The 24,373-nt window shown below is 39.6% G+C and overlaps 1 protein-coding gene and 1 pseudogene across 1 annotated transcript; one reads left to right on the top strand and one right to left on the bottom strand.

Annotated features, from left to right (window-relative positions):
* The first annotated feature begins 204 nt into the window (after window positions 1–204).
* Window positions 205–11,153, top strand: LOC127129588 (protein SPA1-RELATED 2-like; annotated as a pseudogene).
* Window positions 11,154–12,469: 1,316 nt separating this feature from the next.
* On the bottom strand, window positions 12,470–13,228 carry LOC127129587 (secreted RxLR effector protein 161-like). The gene is made up of 2 exons (XM_051058740.1): window positions 12,783–13,228; window positions 12,470–12,692 (listed from the first exon to the last, which is right to left on the bottom strand). The coding sequence occupies exons 1-2, from the start codon at window positions 13,226–13,228 to the stop codon at window positions 12,470–12,472; spliced, it is 669 nt and encodes a 222-aa protein (XP_050914697.1).
* Window positions 13,229–24,373: the final 11,145 nt, after the last annotated feature.

Here is a 24,373-nt window from a genome sequence, read left to right as displayed (position 1 = left end):
GAAGCTGACGAATACGCATACTTTAACAAGACAAAAGAATGGAGTCACTAATAATGGAGTCATTTATTTAGCAAAATACTCTAGTCAGCAAAATAATTGTAATAATGGATCCAAAACAAAATCCAGCTAAAAAAGTATGAATTAGAGTATCTGCTCAGTTGCATTTGAAAGTCCAAGCCTCTACGTGACATCGTAGTTTGCTGGATGGATCAACATGTGACGCATAAAGGGGAAATCCTACAATCCTAAGTGATTAATGAATTACAAAAGCTATGTAGTGAGGAATTGTCATCATGTATAGACAAAGAAGATGCTGAGTCAGAATTATTATTGCATTTCCTCATCTCATCGAAAGAGCAGAAGCAGAGCGATGCCTCCAAATTGTTTGAACAATTAAAGTGCTTGGAATCAGATATAGAAGAGGCAGAGAGGAGGCATAGCTCAAGAAAATCCTTTGTTTCCTCTGGCCTGCAGAACAATTACTCTTGTCAGAAAGAGATTATGCCTCTTAGAAAGGAACTTTTGAGTGTAGAAATGCTGCCCACAGTATCCCCAATCTCTAATACAACTGGAATGAGATTAATGAGAAGCATACGCCATCTTGAAAGTGCTTACTTTTCCATGAGATCTAAGGTTCAACTCTCTGAAATAGGTGCCACAGATCACCCAGAGAAAGATATACTAAGAACTCGCGAGAACTGGTGTGGGACACAAAAAGGCGAAGAAAAACATAAAAGTAAAGATGCCTTAGGAACCTTCTTTGATGGTTTGAGCAAATATGCACGTTACAACAGGCTTGAAGTGCGGGGTATACTAAGAAATGCAGATTTTAACAATCCTGCAAATGAGATATGCTCTCTGATCTTTGATCAGGATGAAGATTACTTTGCTTCTGCTGGGATATCTAAGAAAATAAAAATCTTTGACTTCAATACACTTTGCAATGATTCTGTCGATATCCATTATCCTACAGTTGAGATGTCAAACATATCAAAGCTCAGCTGTGTTTGCTGGAATAACTATATTAAGAATTATCTTGCCTCTATAGACTACGACGGTGTAGTGAAGTTATGGGATGCTAGTACAGGTCAAGAATTTTCTCAGTACAGTGAACATGAAAAGAGGGCTTGGTCTGTTGATTGTTCTCCAGTATGTCCTACAAAATTTGCCAGTGGAGGTGATGATTGCACTGTCTAGGCACAATCTGGAATATTGCTAATGTATGTTGTGTTCAATTTTCTACTCATTCCTCTCATTTGCTAGCTTTTGGATCTGCAAATTATTCAACTTACTGTTACGATCTTCGCAATCTTAGAAGTCCCTAGTGTGTACTGGTAGGCCACCGTAAAGATGTAAGCTATGTCAAATTCTTAGACTCTGAAACACTTGTTTCTGCCTCTATTGATAATTCATTAAAGATATGGGACCTCCAAGACAATCTTCTTCTGTGGAGATTGATGATCTTAAAATTACCGGTAATAGTTTGCAGCCGCATCAGTATCAGCAGCAGTGGATGTCCATGTAGTATCCTACTACTGCTATGTGTAACACCCCGATAAAATATGATAATTATTTAATTTAAGTTAATAGAATATTTATTAATTTAGTTAAATAATTGGAATATTATTGGATTATTATTATTGGAATAATAAAGTTGGAATATATATATAAAGAGTTCCATTTGGTAAAAAGGGTTTTTCACGTGAAAACCAGAGAAGCGACAGAAAGTGAGAAAAGGGTAAAGAGGAAGAGCAAGAGAACAAGGGTTGAAGAAGGGAAAAGCTTGAAGCTAAAGGATTTGCCGGATTAACTCAGGTAAGGGGGTTTATCCGTCGTTTAATGGGTATTATGGGTTAACATGTAATGGGTAGTAATAAGCCATTGAATTGACCCTAATTAGGATGAGGAATGCTGTAAATGGTGATGAATAAGTTATGTTAAAACTGTAATTGAATCTATATGTGGGTGAATCGTAAATTTCTGGACGTGTAGCTTTTTACGGAATTGAAATCGGAGGTCCGGAAGTCCTCCGACGGCGAAAAATGCGGGGGATTCTGCATTCTGTTCGTGTTAGCGCAGGAACAACTTTCTGTCTTGCGTTAACCGGTTAACCCAGGGTGTTAACCGGTTAACACTGTTATGATAATTAAAAGAATTTATTTCTGTTCTGCGTTAACCGGTTAACCGGTTAACACTGTTATGAATTATGAGAAATTGTTGTCTGTCGTGCGTTAACCGGTTAACCCAGGGTGTTAACCGGTTAACACTGTTAAAATGTGCCAGGAAGCGTGTTCTGTGTTGCGTTAACCGGTTAACCCAGGGCGTTAACCGGTTAACACTGTTTGAAAAGTGAAAAAAATTAATATTTAAATAGTGTGTACGTTCTGGAATGGAATTGTGTGTACACATTTGATGATTGGCCTATATGGGTGAATGATATACTGATGTGTGATATAGTAGGGATCATTTCCCGTTGTTTTGAGCAATATAGGTATTAGTAGAGTGTGCTAATACTGTGATTTATTATTTGGCATGATATGAATATGATTTTGTGATAAATATGCTGATGATGTATGATGGTATGCATAATACTGTGAATGTATCTGTTATGTATGCAATTGTGAATGGACTGTTTATGGCTTAGAGTGTGAGCATATGTCCATTGTGGATTGTTGTTGATGGTTGCATGCTAGGTGATTTAGCGTGCATAGTATGGCCTTTATGGTGGTAGCTAATTCCCATGGTGAGGAATTAGTGAGTGAGTTATTGTGGATTGTTGTTGATGGTTGCATGCTAGGTGATTTAGCGTGCATAGTATGGCCTTTATGGTGGTAGCTAATTCCCATGGTGAGGAATTAGTGAGTGAGTTATTGTGGATTGTTGTTGATGTTTGCATGCTAGGTGATTTAGCGTGCATAGCATAGCCCTTGGGGTGGTAGCTAATTCCCATGGTGAGGAATTAGTGAGTGAGTCACTAGGTCTCAAATGAGTGGGACTAGTGAGCTTGGTAGCCGTATCTGGGTTTGATCGGTGAGGTTGAACTATGTGTTCACGAATAGTCGGTACCGCATGCATGGAGTCTCATTGCATAATGTATGTATGGCGTATAATATGAATGGATGTATTCCAATATTATACGTGTGTTTTGTGTTGGGTTGATTATGATTATGATTTTGAGTTGTTGTTGTCGTTGCTGAATGTGTGATCTGATTTGGGTGATGAAATGTGTTAAATTACTTAGCATTACATGATATTTTATAATGCTTATTATATCGATTGAGGAACTCACCCTTACAACTATGTTTCAGGTAACGAGCAATGATTGAGTAGAAGCTAGTGCTTGGAGTCTAGTGTAGTTCCTTAGTGGGTCATGCTCTGGTAGATGTAACATCGGGACGGGATGTTTTACTTTGTTTTCATTTTGGTTGTTGAACAGTTTTACATGTAATGTGATTACATGGTTTGCATGATTGATTAGATCTCTATCCGCTGCGAATTGTGCAATGTTTTATTTTTGATTAATAAATGAGCATGACAAGTTATTATGGTGAATGGTGTGAAGTGTCAAGTGTGACACCCTTAAATTGCATATCTACTCTGATTTATATTTTGTTGAATTAATTAATTATTGGGGTATTTTAGAAGGGTGTTACATTAGTGGTATCAGAGCATAGTCGGTCGAGTCGAGTCGTAATTATTCTGTTTCCCTGTACGTGATAGGTGTTGTGTAACCCTATCAGTACTTATTGTTTTAGCTTGTTGGGTTTTCAGAATAGAGATGGCTGGAAGAGGTAGAGATGATGCTGCGATTGCTGAGGCTCTGGGTATGCTAGCTGGAGTACTTGGAGGAAATCCGAATGTTGTGGGATTGGGAGCTGCTCGTCAACTGAGTGAGTTCCAGAAGAACAATCCTCCAATGTTCAAGGGAGCATACGATCCAGATGGTGCTCAGAAGTGGTTGAAGGAGATCGAGAGGATCTTCCGAGTGACTGAGTGTGCCGATAACCAGAAGGCCAGGTTCGGTACGCATATGCTGTCAGAGGAAGCAGATGATTAGTGGGTTGCTGCCCGCACTGAGTTGGAAGCTGCTGGGAGTGCTGAGATCACTTGGGCGGTGTTCAGAGAGAGATTCCTGAGGAAGTACTTTCCAGAGGATGTCAGAGGAAAGAAGGAGATAGAGTTCTTAGAATTGAAGCAGGGCAACCGGTCTGTTACTGAGTATGCTGCTAAGTTCACAGAGCTGTCGAAGTATTACACTCCCTATGATGAGGCTACTGGGGAATTTTCAAAATGTGTGAAGTTTGAGAACGGGTCACGTCCCGAGATCAAGCAGGTTATTGGGTATCAGCGGATTAGAGTGTTTTCTGACTTGGTTGACTGTTGCAGGATTTTTGAACAGGATACCAAGGCCAGAGCGGAGAGCTATCAGTAGAGGGTTGATAGGAAAGGCAAGAATCAGAATGATCGTGGGAAACCGTATGCAACTGGCAAAGGTTTCCAGAGACAGAGTGGGATGAAGAGACCTAGTGGGGGAGACTCCAGTGCCCCTGCTAAGTGTTACAGATGTGGTCAGGCTGGACATCGTATCCATGAGTGTACCAGTGCTGAGAAGAAGTGTTTCAAGTGTGGCAAAGGTGGTCACTTGGCTGCAGAGTGCCGGTTGAAGACTATGACTTGTTTCAACTGTGGAGAGGTGGGTCATATCAGTCCACAATGTCCTAAGCTGAAGAAAGAGAACCAGTCGGGAGGCAAGGTCTTTGCTTTATCGGGTTCTAAGACTTCTGTAGATGATCGTTTGATCCGAGGTACGTGTTATATTAATGGCTTTCCTCTTGTGGCTATTATTGACACAGGTGCGACTCATTCCTTTATATCTTTGGATTGTGCGGTGAAACTTAAATTAGAGATATCTGAGATGCATGGGAGTATGGTGATTGATACTCCTGCGAAGGGTTCAGTGACTACTACTTCAGTTTGTTTAAATTGCCCTTTGAGTATTTTTGGTAGAGACTTTGGGATGGACCTCGTGTGTCTCCCACTAGTGCAGATTGATGTTATCCTGGGTATGAACTGGTTGGTGTTTAACCGAGTTTATATCAACTGTTTTGATAAGACTGTGATCTTTCCTGAGATTGAGGAAGGAAAGAGTTTGTTTCTATCAGCAAGGCAGGTGAATGAGGCAGTAGCAGATGGGGCAGAGTTGTTTATGCTGTTAGCGACTTTGGAGGCTAAAGATAAACTGGTGATTTGCGATCTAGCCGTGGTGTGTGATTTTCCTGATGTGTTTCCAGAAGAAGTGAATGAATTACCGCCAGAGCGTGAAGTTGAGTTCTCGATTGATTTGGTACCTGGTACTAGGCCGATATCGATGGCTCCGTACCGTATGTCTGCTGTTGAGTTAACTGAATTGAAGAGTCAGTTGGAAGATCTGTTGGATAAGAAATTTATTCGTCCGAGTGTGTCACCGTGGGGCGCACCAGTGTTATTGGTTAAGAAGAAAGAAGGTACTATGAGGTTGTGTTTGGACTATAGGCAACTGAATAAAGTGACGATCAAGAATCGGTATCCTTTGCCGAGGATTGATGATTTGATGGATCAGTTGGTTGGTGCGAGTGTGTTCAGCAAAATAGATTTGAGATCGGGGTATCATCAGATACGTGTGAAAATTGAGGATATTCAGAAGACTGCTTTCAGAACAAGGTATGGACATTATGAGTATTCTGTAATGCCTTTTGGTGTGACTAATGCGCCTGGGGTATTTATGGAGTATATGAATAGGATTTTCCATCCGTACCTAGACAAGTTTGTTGTGGTGTTTATTGACGATATTTTGGTGTATTCGAAATATGAAGAAGAGCATGCTGAACATTTGAGAGTGGTTTTAGGAGTTCTACGAGAAAAGAAGTTTTTTGCTAAACTGTCCAAGTGTGAATTTTGGTTAGAAGAGGTTAGTTTTCTTGGTCATGTGATTTCAAGAGGTGGTGTTGCTGTTGATCCTTTTAAGATAGAAGCGGTATCTAAGTGGGAAGCTCCGAAGTCAGTTTCTGAGATAAGGAGTTTTCTTGGACTTGCAGGTTATTATAGGAAATTCATTGAGGGATTTTCTAAGTTGGAGTTACCGTTGACGATGTTGACTAGAAAGGGGCAAGCGTTTGTTTGGGACTCAAAATGTGAAGAAGGTTTCCAAGAGTTAAAGAGAAGGTTAACTACTGCTCCTATTCTGATATTACCAAGTCCATCGGAACCATTTGAGGTTTACTGTGATGCTTCATTGTTGGGTTTGGGTGGTGTTTTGATGCAGAATAAGCAGGTTGTAGCTTATGCTTCGAGACAACTCAAGGTTCATGAGAGGAACTATCCGACACACGATTTAGAGTTGGCAGCTGTGGTATTTGTTCTGAAGTTATGGAGGCATTACTTGTACGGGTCAAGATTTGAGGTTTTCAGTGACCATAAAAGTTTAAAGTATTTGTTTGATCAGAAAGAGCTGAATATGAGACAGAGGAGATGGTTAAGTTTCTGAAGGATTATGACTTTGGTTTGAATTACCATCCGGGTAAAGCAAACGTAGTGGCTGATGCATTGAGTCGGAAATCATTGCATATGTCTATGTTAATGGTTAAGGAATTGGATTTAATTGAGCAGTTTAGAGACTTGAGTTTGGTGTGTGAGTGTACTCACAATAGTGTTAAATTGGGAATGTTGAAGTTAACGAGTGGTATTCTGGATGAGATTAGAGAGGGTCAGAAATCCGATGTGCTTTTGGTTGATAAGTTGACTCTAGTGAATCAAGGACAAGGTGGTGAATTCAGAGTTGATGAGAATGGTGTTTTGAAATTTGGTAATCGGGTGTGTATTCCGGATGTTACCGAACTTAAGAAGAGTATTCTTGAGGAAGGACATCGTAGTGGCCTGAGTATTCATCCTGGGGCTACGAAGATGTATCATGATTTGAAAAAGTTATTTTGGTGGCCGAGAATGAAAAAGGGAAATTGCGAGTTTTGTTTATTCTCGTTTGACTTGTCAGAAGTCAAAGATTGAGCATCAGAAGCCGTCTGGGCTAATGCAACCGTTGGCTATTCCAGAGTGGAAGTGGGATAGTATCAGTATGGATTTTGTTTCTAGTTTACCGAGGACAATTAAGAATTTTGAAGCTATTTGGGTGATTGTTGACAGATTGACAAAATCGGCTCATTTCATTCCGATCAGAATGGATTATCCGTTAGAGAGATTAACTGAGTTGTATATTGAGAAAATTGTAAGTTTGCATGGTATTCCGTCGAGTATTGTTTCGGACAGAGATCCTAGATTTACATCGAAGTTCTGGGAAGGTTTGCAGAGGGCTTTGGGAACTAAGCTGCGATTGAGTTCTGCATATCATCCACAGACTGATGGTCAGACTGAGAGGACGATTCAGTCACTGGAGGATCTTTTGAGGGCTTGTGTTTTGGAAAAGGGAGGTGCTTGGGATTGTTATTTACCTTTGATTGAGTTTACCTACAACAATAGTTTTCATTCGAGCATTGGTATGGCACCGTTTGAAGCTTTGTATGGTAGGAGATGTCGGACACCTTTATGTTGGTATGAGTCCGGTGAGAGTGTTGTGGTTGGACCGGAGATTGTTCAACAAACTACGGAAAAGATTAAGATGATTCGGGAGAAGATGAGGATTGCTCAGAGTCGTCAGAAGAGTTATCACGACAAGAGGAGGAAGTCACTTGAGTTCCAAGAGGGAGATAATGTGTTTCTTCGTGTTACTCCGATAACGGGGGTTGGTCGAGCTTTGAAGTCGAAGAAGTTGACACCTTGATTTATTGGTCCTTATCAAATTTTGGAGAGGATAGGGGAGGTAGCCTATCGTATCGCTTTACCGCCGTCACTTGCGAATTTGCATGAGGTTTTTCATGTGTCTCAGTTGAGGAGGTACATTCCTGATCCGTCGCATGTGGTCCAAGTAGATGATGTACAGGTGAGAGATAACCTGACTGTTGAAACATCACCTATGAGGATCGAGGATCGAGAGTTGAAGCAGTTGCGGGGTAAAGAGATTGCTTTGGTAAAGGTAGCTTGGGGAGGACCAGCAGGTGGCAATGTGACTTGGGAACTTGAGAGTCAGATGAAGGAGTCTTATCTAGAGTTATTCGCTTGAGGTATGTTTTCGAGGACGAAAACTCTTTTAGTGGGGGAGAGTTGTAACACCCCGATAAAATATGATAATTATTTAATTTAAGTTAATAGAATATTTATTAATTTAGTTAAATAATTGGAATATTATTGGATTATTATTATTGGAATAATAAAGTTGGAATATATATATAAAGAGTTCCATTTGGTAAAAAGGGTTTTTCACGTGAAAACCAGAGAAGCGACAGAAAGTGAGAAAAGGGTAAAGAGGAAGAGCAAGAGAACAAGGGTTGAAGAAGGAAAAAGCTTGAAGCTAAAGGATTTGCCGGATTAACTCAGGTAAGGGGGGTTTATCGTCGTTTAATGGGTATTATGGGTTAACATGTAATGGGTAGTAATAAGCCATTGAATTGACCCTAATTAGGATGAGGAATGATGTAAATGGTGATGAATAAGTTATGTTAAAACTGTAATTGAATCTATATGTGGGTGAATCGTAAATTTCTGGACGTGTAGCTTTTTACGGAATTGAAATCGGAGGTCCGGAAGTCCTCCGACGGCGAAAAATGCGGGGGATTCTGCATTCTGTTCGTGTTAGCGCAGGAACAACTTTCTGTCTTGCGTTAACCGGTTAACCCAGGGTGTTAACCGGTTAACACTGTTATGATAATTAAAAGAATTTATTTCTATTCTGCGTTAACCGGTTAACCCAGGGTGTTAACCGGTTAACACTGTTATGAATTATGAGAAATTGCCGTCTGTCGTGCGTTAACCGGTTAACCCAGGGTGTTAACCGGTTAACACTGTTAAAATGTGCCAGGAAGCGTGTTCTGTGTTGCGTTAACCGGTTAACCCAGGGCGTTAACCGGTTAACACTGTTTGAAAAGTGAAAAAAATTGATATTTAAATAGTGTGTACGTTCTGGAATGGAATTGTGTGTACACATTTGATGATTGGCCTATATGGGTGAATGATATACTGATGTGTGATATAGTAGGGATCATTTCCCGTTGTTTTGAGCAGTATAGGTATTAGTAGAGTGTGCTAATACTGTGATTTATTATTTGGCATGATATGAATATGATTCTGTGATAAATATGCTGATGATGTATGATGGTATGCATAATACTGTGAATGTATCTGTTATGTATGCAATTGTGAATGGACTGTTTATGGCTTAGAGTGTGAGCATATGTCCATTGTGGATTGTTGTTGATGGTTGCATGCTAGGTGATTTAGCGTGCATAGTATGGCCTTTATAGTGGTAGCTAATTCCCATGGTGAGGAATTAGTGAGTGAGTTATTGTGGATTGTTGTTGATGGTTGCATGCTAGGTGATTTAGCGTGCATAGTATGGCCTTTATGGTGGTAGCTAATTCCCATGGTGAGGAATTAGTGAGTGAGTTATTGTGGATTGTTGTTGATGGTTGCATGCTAGGTGATTTAGCGTGCATAGCATAGTCCTTGGGGTGGTAGCTAATTCCCATGGTGAGGAATTAGTGAGTGAGTCACTAGGTCTCAAATGAGTGGGACTAGTGAGCTTGGTAGCCGTATCTGGGTTTGATCGGTGAGGTTGAACTATGTGTTCACGAATAGTCGGTACCGCATGCATGGAGTCTCATTGCATAATGTATGTATGGCGTATAATATGAATGGATGTATTCCAATATTATACGTGTGTTTTGTGTTGGGTTGATTATGATTATGATTTTGAGTTGTTGTTGTCGTTGCTGAATGTGTGATCTGATTTGGGTGATGAAATGTGTTAAATTACTTAGCATTACATGATATTTTATAATGCTTATTATATCGATTGAGGAACTCACCCTTACAACTATGTTTCAGGTAACGAGCAGTGATTGAGTAGAAGCTAGTGCTTGGAGTCTAGTGTAGTTCCTTAGTGGGTCATGCTCTGGTAGATGTAACATCGGGACGGGATGTTTTACTTTGTTTTCATTTTGGTTGTTGAACAGTTTTACATGTAATGTGATTACATGGTTTGCATGATTGATTAGATCTCTATCCGCTGCGAATTGTGCAATGTTTTATTTTTGATTAATAAATGAGCATGACAAGTTATTATGGTGAATGGTGTGAAGTGTCAAGTGTGACACCCTTAAATTGCATATCTACTCTGATTTATATTTTGTTGAATTAATTAATTATTGGGGTATTTTAGAAGGGTGTTACACTATGGCTATGATGCAGCAGTAGATGATGATGTATCCACAACATTATATGTTGTGTGTTCATCCTCATCATTATCAGGCGCCGCCTCATTGACATTAACCGTCGGCCGGTTGCAGCACAAAAGCACAAGAGAGCCTGCACGCACAGCATACTACAAGGAGTTAAACTCCTTATCCAAGGCAGGATTACCTCCCCCATTTAACGTTCTTCTTGTGTGTTATTCACTTTTCGAACGGCACAACCCACAGTAGAAGGATGAGGTAAAATTTTGAAGCGCTGGAAGTGGAGTTGTGTACTGATGGATGAGGCACATGCTTTAAAGGACAAAATTGCATATCAATCTCTCTACTCCCTTGTTATGAAAACGGATCTCCGGTGAAGGGAATGCATATTTGCAGGAAACAGAGTTTTGGCGTCTTTACAAGCAAAACCAATCTCTCTGCTCCCTTGTTATGAAAACGGCTGTTGGGGTTGTATATCTTCTTGCTTGTTTATTGGAACCTTTTATGCCATCCTTCAGTCTCGAGGTATTCAAGCAACTAAATTTGTCTACGGAGATACATCTTTCACTTTCTGTTGATAAAGGAGATGTTGATAGATTAAGAAAACCCTGGGATCTCCTGAGTGTCGGTCATAAAATTGGAACACCAAAGCCATTGTTCAGGGAACTGAAAGACGAAGAAGTGGAGTTCTACAGGAAGAAATATGAAGGAAGTCAAGCAGATAGGGTTTTACGTGCAGAGGCCAAAGCTGCTGAAAATGTTGCCGCACAGTTGAAAAAAACAAAAGTTTCAGATGGCACCGGGAAGAAAAAAATCAGGAGCAAAATCATCAAATGAAGCCAAAAACAGGGCTGCTGCTGAACCAGATATTTCCATCACAAGGCTGAAAAGGCTGAAAAGCATCCTGATGCAGATTCACTATACGTTGAAGAGATTGATGTTGGGGAAGAACAGACAAGAACTGTTGTCAGTGGACTTGTCAAGTATATACCACTTGATGAAATGCAGAACCGAAAAGTCTGTGTTTCTTTGCAACTTAAAACCAACAAGCATGAGGGGCATTAAATCCCAAGCAATGGTTCTTGCTGCTTCCAATGATGATCACACCAAGGTTGAGTTGGTTGAACCGCCCAGTTCTGCTTCTGTTGGAGAACGAATTACATTCCCAGGGCACGAAGGCAGTCCCGATGAACTCTTAAACCCAAAGAAGAAAGTTTGGGAGACATTGAAAGTCGATCTCTACTCTAATGAGAAGCTAGATGCAACATATCAGGAAGCCAAGGAGAAGCCTGGTGACTGCCCCATATTTTTGCTATTTTCGGTCAATACTAGTGGACAGTTTGTTGGTTTGGCAGAAACGGTGAGCCCAGTTGATTTTGACAGAACAGTAGAGTATTGGCAGCAGGACAGTTGAACTCAAAGGATCCCAATCAACAGATGTTGAGAGTTATTGATTATTCTTGGGTTAGTTGTCGCCTTCTTGTGGCAGCTGGTGATGATGGGACAGTACATCTGTGGGATATAACTAGATGCAACCCTAAGCTTTCATGGATGAAGCAACATTCGGCACCAACTGTTTTTCAATGCTTCAATTTCCAACCAACGCATGACGGATCCATGAAGACTTTGATACGGAGGAGGATGCAATATTATGTGCAGTTGTTCATGAGTATGGTCCTAACTGGAGCTTTGTTAGTGAAATGCTTTATGGCATTCCTGCTCTGATCAATGCTACCATAGCTCCTTCAAAAGAATTCATGCAAGGGGAGTGTGCTCAAGCATTACAAGAGAATGCTATGTGCGCTTTAGCAAATATCTCCGGTGGTTTGCCTTATGTCATATCTAGCCTCGAGTCATGCTCTTCTCCTACACAAATTGCCGACACTTTAGGAGCTATAGCATAAGCTCTTATGATATATGATAACTGTGAGAAAGGAGGCAAATCTATTGTAACTTCTGTATTTTCATTAGAATACGTTTTGGTCTTTATACAGACTCATAGACTTTAGCTATTCTAGGAAACATGAAATATTGTAAATACTATTAATTTTTGGCCACTGTCTTTTGACCTTCCAAAACTCTCCATTAACTTATTAATAAAAGCCCATTAACTATGACATTTAAAGTTTATTCAATAAAACTCCTCTGTAAACTTAAATGTTTCTTCTATTCATCATGCCTATCAACTTCTTGCCTCTGTCGAAGATTTCCTTTGATAATGGTTTTGTGAAAATATCTGCTGCTTGGTCCTTACTTGCTACATGCTTCAATTCGACATTTCCTTCCTTCACGTGTTCTCGAATGAAGTGGAAGCGAACGTCAATGTGTTTGCTCCTTTCATGGTTTACTGGATTCTTTGCTAACTCAATTGCTGACCTGTTGTCAACTTGTATTATTGTTGCACCTTTCTGTTATAGCTCCATTTTACTCATCAATCTTCTGAGCCATATTGCATGACAAACACACCAGGATGCTACTACATATTCTGCTTCACATGTCGAAAGTGTTACTATTGGCTGCTTTTTAGAAAGCCAAGTGAATGCAGTATTTCCCATGAAGAACACATATCCAGAAGTGATTTTTCGATCGTCTATGTCTCCGCACCAATCACTGTCAGAGTAACCAACCAACTTGTATTTGTCTGAATTCGAGTAAAACATCCCAAGTGACACTGTTACTTGGATGTACCTCAGAATTCGCTTCAATGCTTTCCAATGTGTGTAAACTGGCTCCTCCATGAATCGACTTACAATACCTAAACTTAATGGGATGTCTGGTCTTGTATATGTGAGATAGCGAAGACTTCCTACCAAACTTCGATATTTTCCTGCTTCGACACGTTCTCCTCCATCAAATTTTGACAGTTTTGTTCCTGGTTCCATTGGCGTCGAAGCCGGATTACAGCTTTCCATCTTATATCTTTTCAAGATTTCTTTTGCATATTTTTCTTGTGAAATGAAGATTCCTGTTTCTTCTTGTCGAACCTCCAGACCAAGAAAGAATCTCATCAGGCCTAAGTCTGTCATCTCGAATTCACGTGTCATTGTGCTTTTGAATTCTTCTATCATCTGATCATTACTGCCCAGAAAAAAAAGATCATCAACATAGAGAGCAACAAGTAATACATTCTTTTCATTTTTCTTCACATAGAGGGCATGTTCGTACGGACATTGCTCGAACCCGTTCTCCTTGAAATATGTGTCGATACGTGTGTTCCATGCCCGCGGTGCTTGCTTCAGCCCATATAGCGCTTTCTTCAATTTCAGTACCTTCTTCTCTTCTCCAGCTTTCATGTACCCGAGTGGTTGTTCAACATAGACTTCTTCTTCTAGTACACCATTCAGAAAAGCTGTTTTGACATCCATTTGAAATATTGGCCATTTGAATTGAGCAGCTTGAGATATGAGTAATCGAATTGTCTCCATTCTTGCAACAGGTGCAAATACTTCGTCATAATCAACTCCTGCTTTCTGTTTGTATCCCTTCGCAATAAGTCTCGCTTTGTATCGTTCTATTTCTCCTTGAGCGTTCATCTTTTTCTTGAATACCCACTTTACACCAATGGGTTGACTACCTTTTGGCAATTCAACTAGCTCCCAAGTGTTGTTGTGGATAATCGCCCTCATCTCTTCGTCCATGGCACTTTTCCACTTCTTGTCTCGTACTGCTTCTTTAAAACTGATGTTTTCAGCATCTGCCAAGAGACATACAAGGCGCACTTCACTTGTCGAATCATACATATCTTGCAAACTTCGCATTCTGGGTTGTGTAGGTTCATCTTTATTGTCAGAATCTTCAAGTTTTGTCGAAATGTTTGATGGTACAGCGACAAATGATTCTTCAACTTCGACGATAGCTTCTGTCGAACTGTTCCAGTCCCACTTACTTGCTTCGTTTATTCGAACGTCTCTACTCACTGTCACCTTCTTTCTTATGGGATCAAATAGCTTGTACCCTTTTGTTTTCTCATCATACCCAATGAGTATGTATTTCTGACTTTTGTCTTCAAGTTTCGTTCTTCGTTGATCTGGTACGTGTGCATAAGCAACACTTCTAAATACTTTGAGATGAGAGACTGTTGGCTTCTGTCCGCTCCACGCTTCTTGTGGTGTTTGATCTTCTAACTTCGAATGTGGACATTGATTCTGAACATAAATGGCACATTGTACAGCTTCTGCCCAAAATTCCTTTGGCATGTTCTTGCTTTTAAGCATTGAACGAACCATGTCAAAGACTGTTCGATTCTTCCTTTCAGCCACCCCATTTTGTTGAGGTGAGTATGCTGCAGTTAGAAATCTCCTTATACCCTGCTCTTCACAATACTTCATAAAAGCTGTCGAAGTATACTCACCACCTCTATCAGATCGAACTGCTTTAATGTGTCTGTCGGTTTCCTTCTCCACCTTTACTTTGAACCTTTTGAACACCTCGAATGCTTCAGACTTTTCTTTCAAGAAATAAACCCATGTCTTCCGTGAGTAATCGTCGATGAAGGAAATAAAGTATCTTTTGCTACTGAAAGATTCTGGCGTGATTGGTCCACATATGTCGGTGTGAATTAAATCAAGGATATGCTTAGCTTGATATTCTGCCTTCTTTTGAAATGAAGTTCTTGTTTGTTTGCTAAGTACACATTCTTCACAGAACTTTCCTTCATAGTCCATATCTGGTAGTCCATGCACCATGTTCCTTTTCGCCAACCTTTTTAAACCAGCATGATGTAGATGACCAAAGCGTAGATGCCATAGTGACGCTTTGTCTTCGACATTTACTTGTAAACATTTTCCTCGAACGTTTATCAGATTCAGTTTGTACATTCGATTTCTCTCCATTTCGACATGAGCAATCAGATGTCCCAGCTTGTCCTTCAAATACAGTATCCGTTCTTTCATAAGTATCGAATAACCTTTTTCTGTAAGTTGTCCCAAACTCAAGATGTTGGTCTTAAGATTTGGTACATAATAAACATCTTGAATTGATCCAATCAACCCATCCTTCTGCAAGTAACGGATCGTTCCTTTGCCTTCGACCTTCACTTTCGATGCATCTCCGAAAGACACATTGCCATCTTCAATCTTTCTCATTTCTTTGAACAAGTGTTTGTGACCACACATATGGTTACTTGCTCCTGAGTCAAGATACCAAACGTTGTCATTTGTGTTGATCTCATTTTGAGCCATCAAGAGAAAACCTTCATTTGCTTCAGCTTCCAGAGTTAGATTGGTTGTTTCTTCTACCTTCTTTTCGATTCGACAATCTTTTGCAAGATGTCCCACTTTATCACAGTTATAGCATTTGAATGAGTTGCAATCCTTTGCATAATGACCATACTTCCCACACTTGTAGCATTCAAAGTTGGAATGGTTCGACCTACCACCTCTTTGACCACATCCTCTGCCACGCCAATTTTGCTGGATCGACTGTCCTCTCTCGAAGTTGCTGCCTCTACCACTTCGACCACTATCACGTCCTCCACGACCACATTCTCTTCCTCGAAAGTTTTGAGAAAATAGTACCTTTTCGTCTTTGATTTGCTCCTTGGTTTGATTTGCGTCCTCTACTCCTTCTTCCTTCTTTTTCATCTTACGTTGTTCGTGTGCTTCGAGGGAACCAACGAGCTCTTCGACTGCGAGCGTCGAAAGGTCCTTCGACTCTTCTATTGCACACACAATATTCTCAAACTTATCTGTTAAAGATCTCAAAATCTTTTCGACAACTCGTGCATCAGTTACTGTTTCGCCATTTCTGGTGAGTTGGTTCACCACCTTTTGTACACGCGTGATGTAGTCAGATACATTTTCTGACTCCTTCATCTGCATCCTCTCCAATTCGCCACGAAGTGTTTGGAGTCGAACTTGCTTTACTCGATCTGCTCCTTTGAACATTTTCTCTAGCGTATCCCACGCTTCTTTCGACGTAGTCGAATCGACAATCTTTTCGAAGCCTGATTCATCAACAACCCTAAACAGCATGTAAAGTGCCGTTTTATCCTTCGATCACGTCTCTTTCAACGCCTTGTTTTGAGCTGCAGTATATCCCTCAACATCTGTTGGTTCTTCAAACCCATCTTTGGTCACCTCCCACGCGTCTAGAGATCCGAGAAGAGCTTTCATTTGGATACTCCAGTTTTCGTAATTTAACTTCGTTAGCCGTGGCAACGACATTTGATTCATCATGTTTGCCATTAGCTCTGATGCCAATTTGTGAGAAAGGAGACAAATCTATTGTAACTTCTGTATTTTCATTAGAATACGTTTTGGTCTTTATACAGACTCATAGACTTTAGCTATTCTAGGAAACATGAAATATTGTAAATACTATTAATTTTTGGCCACTGTCTTTTGACCTTCCAAAACTCTCCATTAACTTATTAATAAAAGCCCATTAACTATGACATTTAAAGTTTATTCAACAATAACAAGGCCGAATCTACCAAACCGTCAGATCCTTTGGTGGTTGAAGAGACGTTACTCAAACAATTCAAACCTCGCTTGCCTTTCCTTGTGCTAGAACGAACCATCGAAGCTCTTGCTAGTTTATACGAACAACAACAACAACCAGAACAGCAACCTCAGGAGGATGCTAATGTCCATTCTAATGGGAATGCAAAGGATAATGGTAATCAAGTCCCATCAGCCTCTGGTGGTGAACCAATGGAGACTGATAAACCAGAGAACCCCGGCTCACCCTAATTTTTGTTGTTTATTTTGCTATGAAATTCATTACATATTCAGTCCCACCTTAACCTTGCTTTATTGGACTTGGAGGATGATGCAGTTTCTATCAGTAGCACTGAGCAGAGTGTCTCATTGGAGGATTATTTGCAAGGAAGGCATTTCTTTACAATCATTTCATTGAGGGTCAAATGAGAATCTCTCCAATATCACGGTTGCCCCTTATTACCGTTTTAGATACCAAGCATCATCTGAAGGAATTTCCAGTTTGTGAGCCATTTCATTTGGAGCTAAATTTTTTAATAAAGTAAAACGGATTCTTCATTATCCATCCAGGGCGTTCTATATGGACGGATTGAACCTTATGGCACATAACCTTCCGTCTGGGTCTGACACTATCTACAGGAAGCTCTATAATTCGATTCCTGGAAATGTGGAGTACCGAGAAAAATATTTGATTCACGGTAAAAAGCCAATGCCGCAACATTTTGCCTCCGAACGAATCGCACCCAAAGTCATGTGAAAACCATGCCAAAGCATCATTCAATTGCCAAGCAGGACTGCTGCAACACATAACACACAAAATCAGTAATTCCAAAACAAATTTTTTAATTAAGTGAGTTACAGTGGTGAATTGTTTCTTACCAACAGTGAAGTGGAAATGAAGAGAATTGAGAAAGAGGGACCACAAGTGGAATAAGGACAAAACTCCCCAGACATCCTCTGTACAAACAAACCTCTCCACTACACAGCAAACCTCCACTACATAGCAGGAAACACAGCAGAGGAAAGAGATGGGCCATATATAAAAGAGGGATTACTATTCACAACAACCCTAATTTTTGGAGAGGAGGCGACTACCATTCAAAAAGAGAAAAAAGGAGAGGAGAAAGACATTTTCGAAATCTCTCTCTGCAACACTGTTCACAAAAAAAAAAAACCCTCCATACCCCATCCACGCTTCAGCTGTACAAAAACCACAAGTCCCTTAAACTCTCCATCGTCAACCTTGTTGCAACCAGAAAGGCTACAACCGGAACCGTCACATCACGACTCGACGTTCTTCCAGCAACAACAATGCAAAGCGGTAGCAACCTTGGTATTTCGGTAACTCACATGTTCGATTCCTTTTTCTTCCGTGTGTGTTTCCATGTGCATCATTTGATTTTTTTTGTGTGTCTTTAATCTTCATTTCATTTGTTAGTGTGTTTTATCAAGTCTTGAGTTTTTTCTGAGTTACAGTAAAGAGATGGAAATCATCCCGTCATTCCTGCTACTGCTACTGTTATTTTTGTTATTTAATTATATTCAGTGCCTGTTTATTATATTTATAGTAATGCAAGCAATATTTAAATAACAAAATAGTTCTAGCCTAGTGGTAGAAATGTTGGTTGTTAAATCCTAGGTTTTGTGTTCAATCCTTGGGTTCTAGTGTTTCTTATTTTTAATATACTTTCCATTTCCTACTAGTTTTTATTATTATTACCATTTTTTTATTATTTTAAACCTTTTATTTATTTTATTTTATTTAGTTATTTTCTTTTTTTTAAACACTTGTTGATTTTAATATTTGTCCTTGATTTATTGTTTAAACATCGATTTTTAATTTATGGATTTGGCAATTTTCTTGTTATTTATCCATGATTATTTTTATCGATATATTGATAGTATTTCGCCGCATTTTGATTAATCGCATATGATATTTCAATTATTGTCAACATGCGCAAACCGACTTTGAGCACATTATTTAGGTTTTGTGTGTCCCTCAATTTCCATCCGTGCAAATCTCGATTTTACCTTTTTTTCGATTTAATTTTTTTTTTAGTTTGTTGTAAATATAACTTGTTGTGTTATTTTCTTCACATGGCTTACTCTTGGGCCTTCTTACAATGAGACAATTCTCTTGCACTTACACTCATACATTGCATTATTTGTTGTTTGGGCCCGATTTAATTATTTCATTGCTTTGAATCCCCATTCGATAAAATGTACCCCCCACTCCCCTGGCATGTAATAATTTTACTGTTTTATTTCTTTATTGCTTGACTGTTTAGTTAGCTACTAACACAAGAATAAAATCAACCATTTCCAAAAGATAAAAAGTAATGACTCGATCCAACGTCGAGTATTTTCTCAATAAAACAAATCAATCAATTTCTTCCTCCCATTCTATTCCGTTTTCTTTCAAACCTTCATCAAATGCTTGATCCAACGTCAAGCCATTTTTCATAATAAAAACTCAAAAATATTAATTCATATTCAAGACCTTTTCAATAAAGATGGAAATGGAACGTGGTGGATACCACGCACTCCTGAGACTAAGATTCGAGGTGGATACCTCGCCTATCTTAGCTCTCGCCATCATCCAAATTCATCTATTCTGTTTCTCTCAAACACTCATTCAATATTTCTCTTAAACGTCCATCATGCTTGATCCAACATCGAGCCATTTTCACAACAAAAACTCAAAATACTTAATTCCTATCTAAACACCTTTCAATAAAGATGGAAATGGAACGTGGTGGATACCACACACTCCTGAGATTAAGATTCGAGGTGGATGCCTCGCCTATCTTAGCTCTCGCCATCGTCTAAAATTGTCAATGCGGTTTCTTCAAACCCTTTCTCAATCAAATTCAAAAACACTTAATCCTTATTAAATACTTTTGCAAGTAAGATGGAAATGGAACGTGGTGGATGCCACGCACTCTTGAGACTAGGATTCGAGATGGATATCTCGCTCATCCAAGTTCTCGCCATTATTCAAAACACCTCAAACCAATCAATTTCTTTTTCTCGCCGCCGTGCGATTAACCCGTCAAACCCTTTCTCAAACGAAAGGTACTTTGTTTCAAAACAATGCAAGGCAATATTTTTCCACCTGTTTTGGGTAGTCCAACAATGTTTTCGTCGATTTGACACAAAGTAGCTTTCGCTAAAATCGACCAACAAACAAACACTTTTTACCTAGAACTACGTAAGCCTTGATTTCTCTATTGAGATACGTAGGAGCAGGATTTGTAAATCTTGTCAGGCCCACTAATAAAAAACTTAGGTTTAGTCCTTCGTCAAAAATCCAAAAATATTCTCCTTTCTTCTATTCTTTCTTTCCCATCTAATAACTTGAAAAGCCTAACATTTCAACTAACACTAATACACACAACTAACCTAATGGTTCCCGTTGAGTACAACGGACGTGAGGGGTGTAACACCCTTCTAAAATACCCCAAATATTTAATTAAAATAATAAACATATATCAGAGTAATTATGCAGTTAAGGGTGTCACACAATCATTCACACCATGTTCCAAAATAACTGTCATGCTCTTTATTTAATCAATTAAACATTTGCATAAATCGCAGCGGATATAAATCAAATTAATCAAAACATGTAACATTCACATGTAAATTATTCAACAACATAAAACATCCCATCCCGATGTTACATCTATCAGAGCACGACCCACTAAGGAGACTACACTAGACTCCAAGCATTCGCTTCTACTCAACTCATTTCTCGTTACCTGAAAAATAGTTGTAAGGGTGAGTTCCTCAATCAATATAATAAGCATTATAAAACAACATGTAATGCCAAGTAACTAACACATCAATCACCCTAATTGCAATACACATTCAGTAATAGCTCATTGACTTAAACATCATACTCAACATCCATATACAATACCAGTATAATCTCAAATCATACTTAACAACAACACAACACACGTATAATATTGGAACACATCCATTCATATTATACGCCATACATATTTTTATGCAATGAGACTCTACACATGCGGTACCGACTATTCTCGAACATATAGTTCAAGCTCACCGATCCCTCCAGATACGGCTACTAAGCTCACTAGTCCCACTCATTTGAGACCTAGTGACTCACTCACTAATTCCTCACCATGGGAATTAGCTACAGCCCCGAAGGCTAGACTATGCACACTAATCATCTAGTATGCAAACATCAACAACAAACCCACAATGGTTCACTCACTAATTCCTCACTATGGGAATTAGCTACAGCCCCGAAGGCTATGCCATGCATGCTAATCATCTAGCAATGCAACATCAACAATAATTCAAGAATAAACATATGCTCACACTCTGAGCCATACAACAGTCCATTCACACGTACATGCATAACATATACATTCACAGCATCATGTACATCATTATACATCATCAATCTTTCATCACATAAGCATGTCAGATTATGCCAAACAACAACCACAATATTAGTACCTTTCAATATTGCATATACTGCTCAAAACAGCGGGAATTTATCCCTATTACACCATAGGCAACATAGGCCAACCCTCAATTAGGTACACCACGTTTAAAAACAATAATTTTTCACTCTGCAACAGTGTTAACCGGTTAACGCCCTGGGTTAACCGGTTAACGCAGGCAAAAACACATTTTTCTGGCAAAACGCAACAGTGTTAACCGGTTAACGCCCTGGGTTAACCGGTTAACGCAGGCAAAAACTCAATATTTTCACATTTCAATACAGTGTTAACCGGTTAACACCCTGGGTTAACCGTTAACGCAGACCAAACAACAATTCCTGCGCTAACACACGGCAGAATGCAGAATTCCGCCGTTGGAGGACTTCCCGACCTCCGATTCCGATTCCGTAAAAAGCTATACGATCGGGAAATCATTACTCACACAAATACCGATTTAATTTCAACTTTCAGCACAGTTCATCCAACAACATTTCAACATTTACAATTCCCAATTAGGGTCAAATTAACGGCTTATCACTACCCATGACATATTATCCCAAAATACCCATTAATCGACGATAAACCCCCCTTACCTTAACAATCCGGCGAATCTTTGAGCTTCAAGCCTTTCCGTTCTTCAACCTTTGCTCTTCAGCTCCTTTCTCCTCTTCTCTGCCCTTTTCCCTTTTCACGATTTTCTCTGTTTTCACGTGAAATGTTTTTACTCCCAATGGGACTTTTTCCTTAATTCCAACTTATATATATTTTCCAAATAATAATTATTATTCCAAAATAATAATAATTCAAAAATAATATTAATAATAAAATTTCCAATTATTTAATTAAATTAATAATTAAATTATTAACTCAATTCAAATAATTATTTTATTATTATCGGGGTGTTACAACTCTCCCCCACTAAAAGAGTTTTCGTCCTCGAAAACATACCTCAAGCGAACAACTCTGGATAAGACTCCTTCATCTTACTCTCCAGTTCCCACGTCACGTTGCCACCTGCTGGTCCTCCCCAAGCTACCTTCACCAAGGCAATCTCTTTACCCCGCAACTGCTTCAACTCTCGATCCTCGATCCTCATAGGTGATGTTTCAACAGTCAGGTTATCTCTCACCTGTACATCATCTATTTGGACTACATGCGACGGATCATGAATGTACCTCCTCAACTGAGACACATGAAAAACTTCATGCAAATTCGCAAGCGACGGCGGTAAGGCGATACGGTAGGCTACTTCTCCTATCCTCTCCAAAATCTGATAAGGACCAATAAATCGAGGTGTCAACTTCTTCGACTTCAAAGCTCGACCAACACCAGTTATCGGAGTGACGCGAAGAAACACATGATCTCCCTCTTGGAACTCAAGTGACTTCCTCCTCTTATCGTGATAACTCTTCTGACGACTCTGAGCAATTCTCATCTTCTCCTGAATCATCTTAATCTTTTCCGTAGTCTGTTGAACAATCTCCGGTCCAACCACAACACTCTCACCGGACTCATACCAACATAAAGGTGTCCGACATCTCCTACCATACAAAGCTTCAAACGGTGCCATACCAATGCTCGAATGAAAACTATTGTTGTAGGTGAACTCAATGAAAGGCAAATAACAATCCCAAGCACCTCCCTTTTCCAAAACACAAGCCCTCAAAAGATCCTCTAGTGACTGAATCGTCCTCTCAGTCTGACCATCAGTCTGCGGGTGATATGCAGAACTCAATCTCAGTTTAGTTCCCAAAGCCTTCTGCAAACCCTCCCAGAACTTCGATGTAAATCTAGGATCTCTGTCCGAAACAATACTCGACGGAATACCATGCAAGCTTACAATCTTCTCAATATACAACTCGGCTAATCTCTCTAACGGATAATCCATTCTGATCGAAATGAAATGAGCCGACTTCGTCAATCTGTCCACGATCACCCAAATGGCTTCAAAATTCTTACTTGTCCTCGGTAAACCAGAAACAAAATCCATACTGATACTGTCCCACTTCCACTCTGGAATAGCCAACGGTTGCATTAGTCCAGACGGCTTCTGATGCTCAATCTTTGACTTCTGACAAGTCAAACAAGAATAAACAAAACTCGCAATTTCTCTTTTCATTCCCGGCCACCAAAATAACTTCTTCAAATCATGATACATCTTCGTAGCTCCAGGATGAATACTTAAGCCACTACGATGTACCTCCTCAAGAATACTCTTCTTAAGCTCAATAACATTCGGAATACACACCCGACTACCAAATTTCAAAACACCATTCTCATCAACTCTGAATTCACCACCTCGACCTTGATTCACTAAAGTCAACTTATCAACCAAAAGCATATCGGATTTCTGACCCTCTCTGATCTCCTCCAGAATACCACTCGTTAACTTCAACATTCCCAATTTAACACTGTTGTGAGTACTCTCACACACCAAACTCAAGTCTCTAAACTGCTCAATTAAATCCAATTCCTTAACCATTAACATAGACATATGTAATGATTTCCGACTCAATGCATCAGCCACTACATTTGCTTTACCCGGATGGTAATTCAAACCAAAATCATAATCCTTCAGAAACTCTAACCATCTCCTCTGTCTCATATTCAGCTCTTTCTGATCAAACAAATACTTTAAACTCTTATGGTCACTGAAAACCTCAAATCTTGATCCATACAAGTAATGCCTCCACAACTTCAAAACAAACACTACAGCTGCCAACTCTAAATCGTGCGTCGGATAGTTCCTTTCATGAACCCTCAGCTGTCTCGAAGCATAAGCTATAACCTGCTTATTCTGCATCAACACCCCACCCAAACCCAACAATGAAGCATCACAGTAAACTTCAAATGGTTCCGACGAACTCGGTAACGTCAAAATAGGAGCAGTAGTCAACCTTCTCTTTAACTCTTGGAAACCTTCCTCACATTTTGAGTCCCAAACAAACGCTTGCCCCTTTCTAGTCAACATCGTCAACGGTAACGCCAACTTAGAAAATCCCTCAATGAACTTCCTATAATAACCAGCCAAACCAAGGAAACTTCGAATCTCGGCAACAGACTTCGGAGCCTCCCACTTAGATACCGCTTCTATCTTAGAAGGATCAACAGCAACACCACCTCTTGAAATCACATGACCAAG

This window comes from Lathyrus oleraceus, chromosome 3, assembly GCF_024323335.1.
Source record: "Lathyrus oleraceus cultivar Zhongwan6 chromosome 3, CAAS_Psat_ZW6_1.0, whole genome shotgun sequence".
Classification (NCBI taxonomy): Eukaryota; Viridiplantae; Streptophyta; class Magnoliopsida; order Fabales; family Fabaceae; genus Lathyrus; species Lathyrus oleraceus.
The sequence above is the reverse complement of the archived record's forward strand: the minus strand, read 5'-3'. Positions and strand labels throughout refer to the sequence as shown.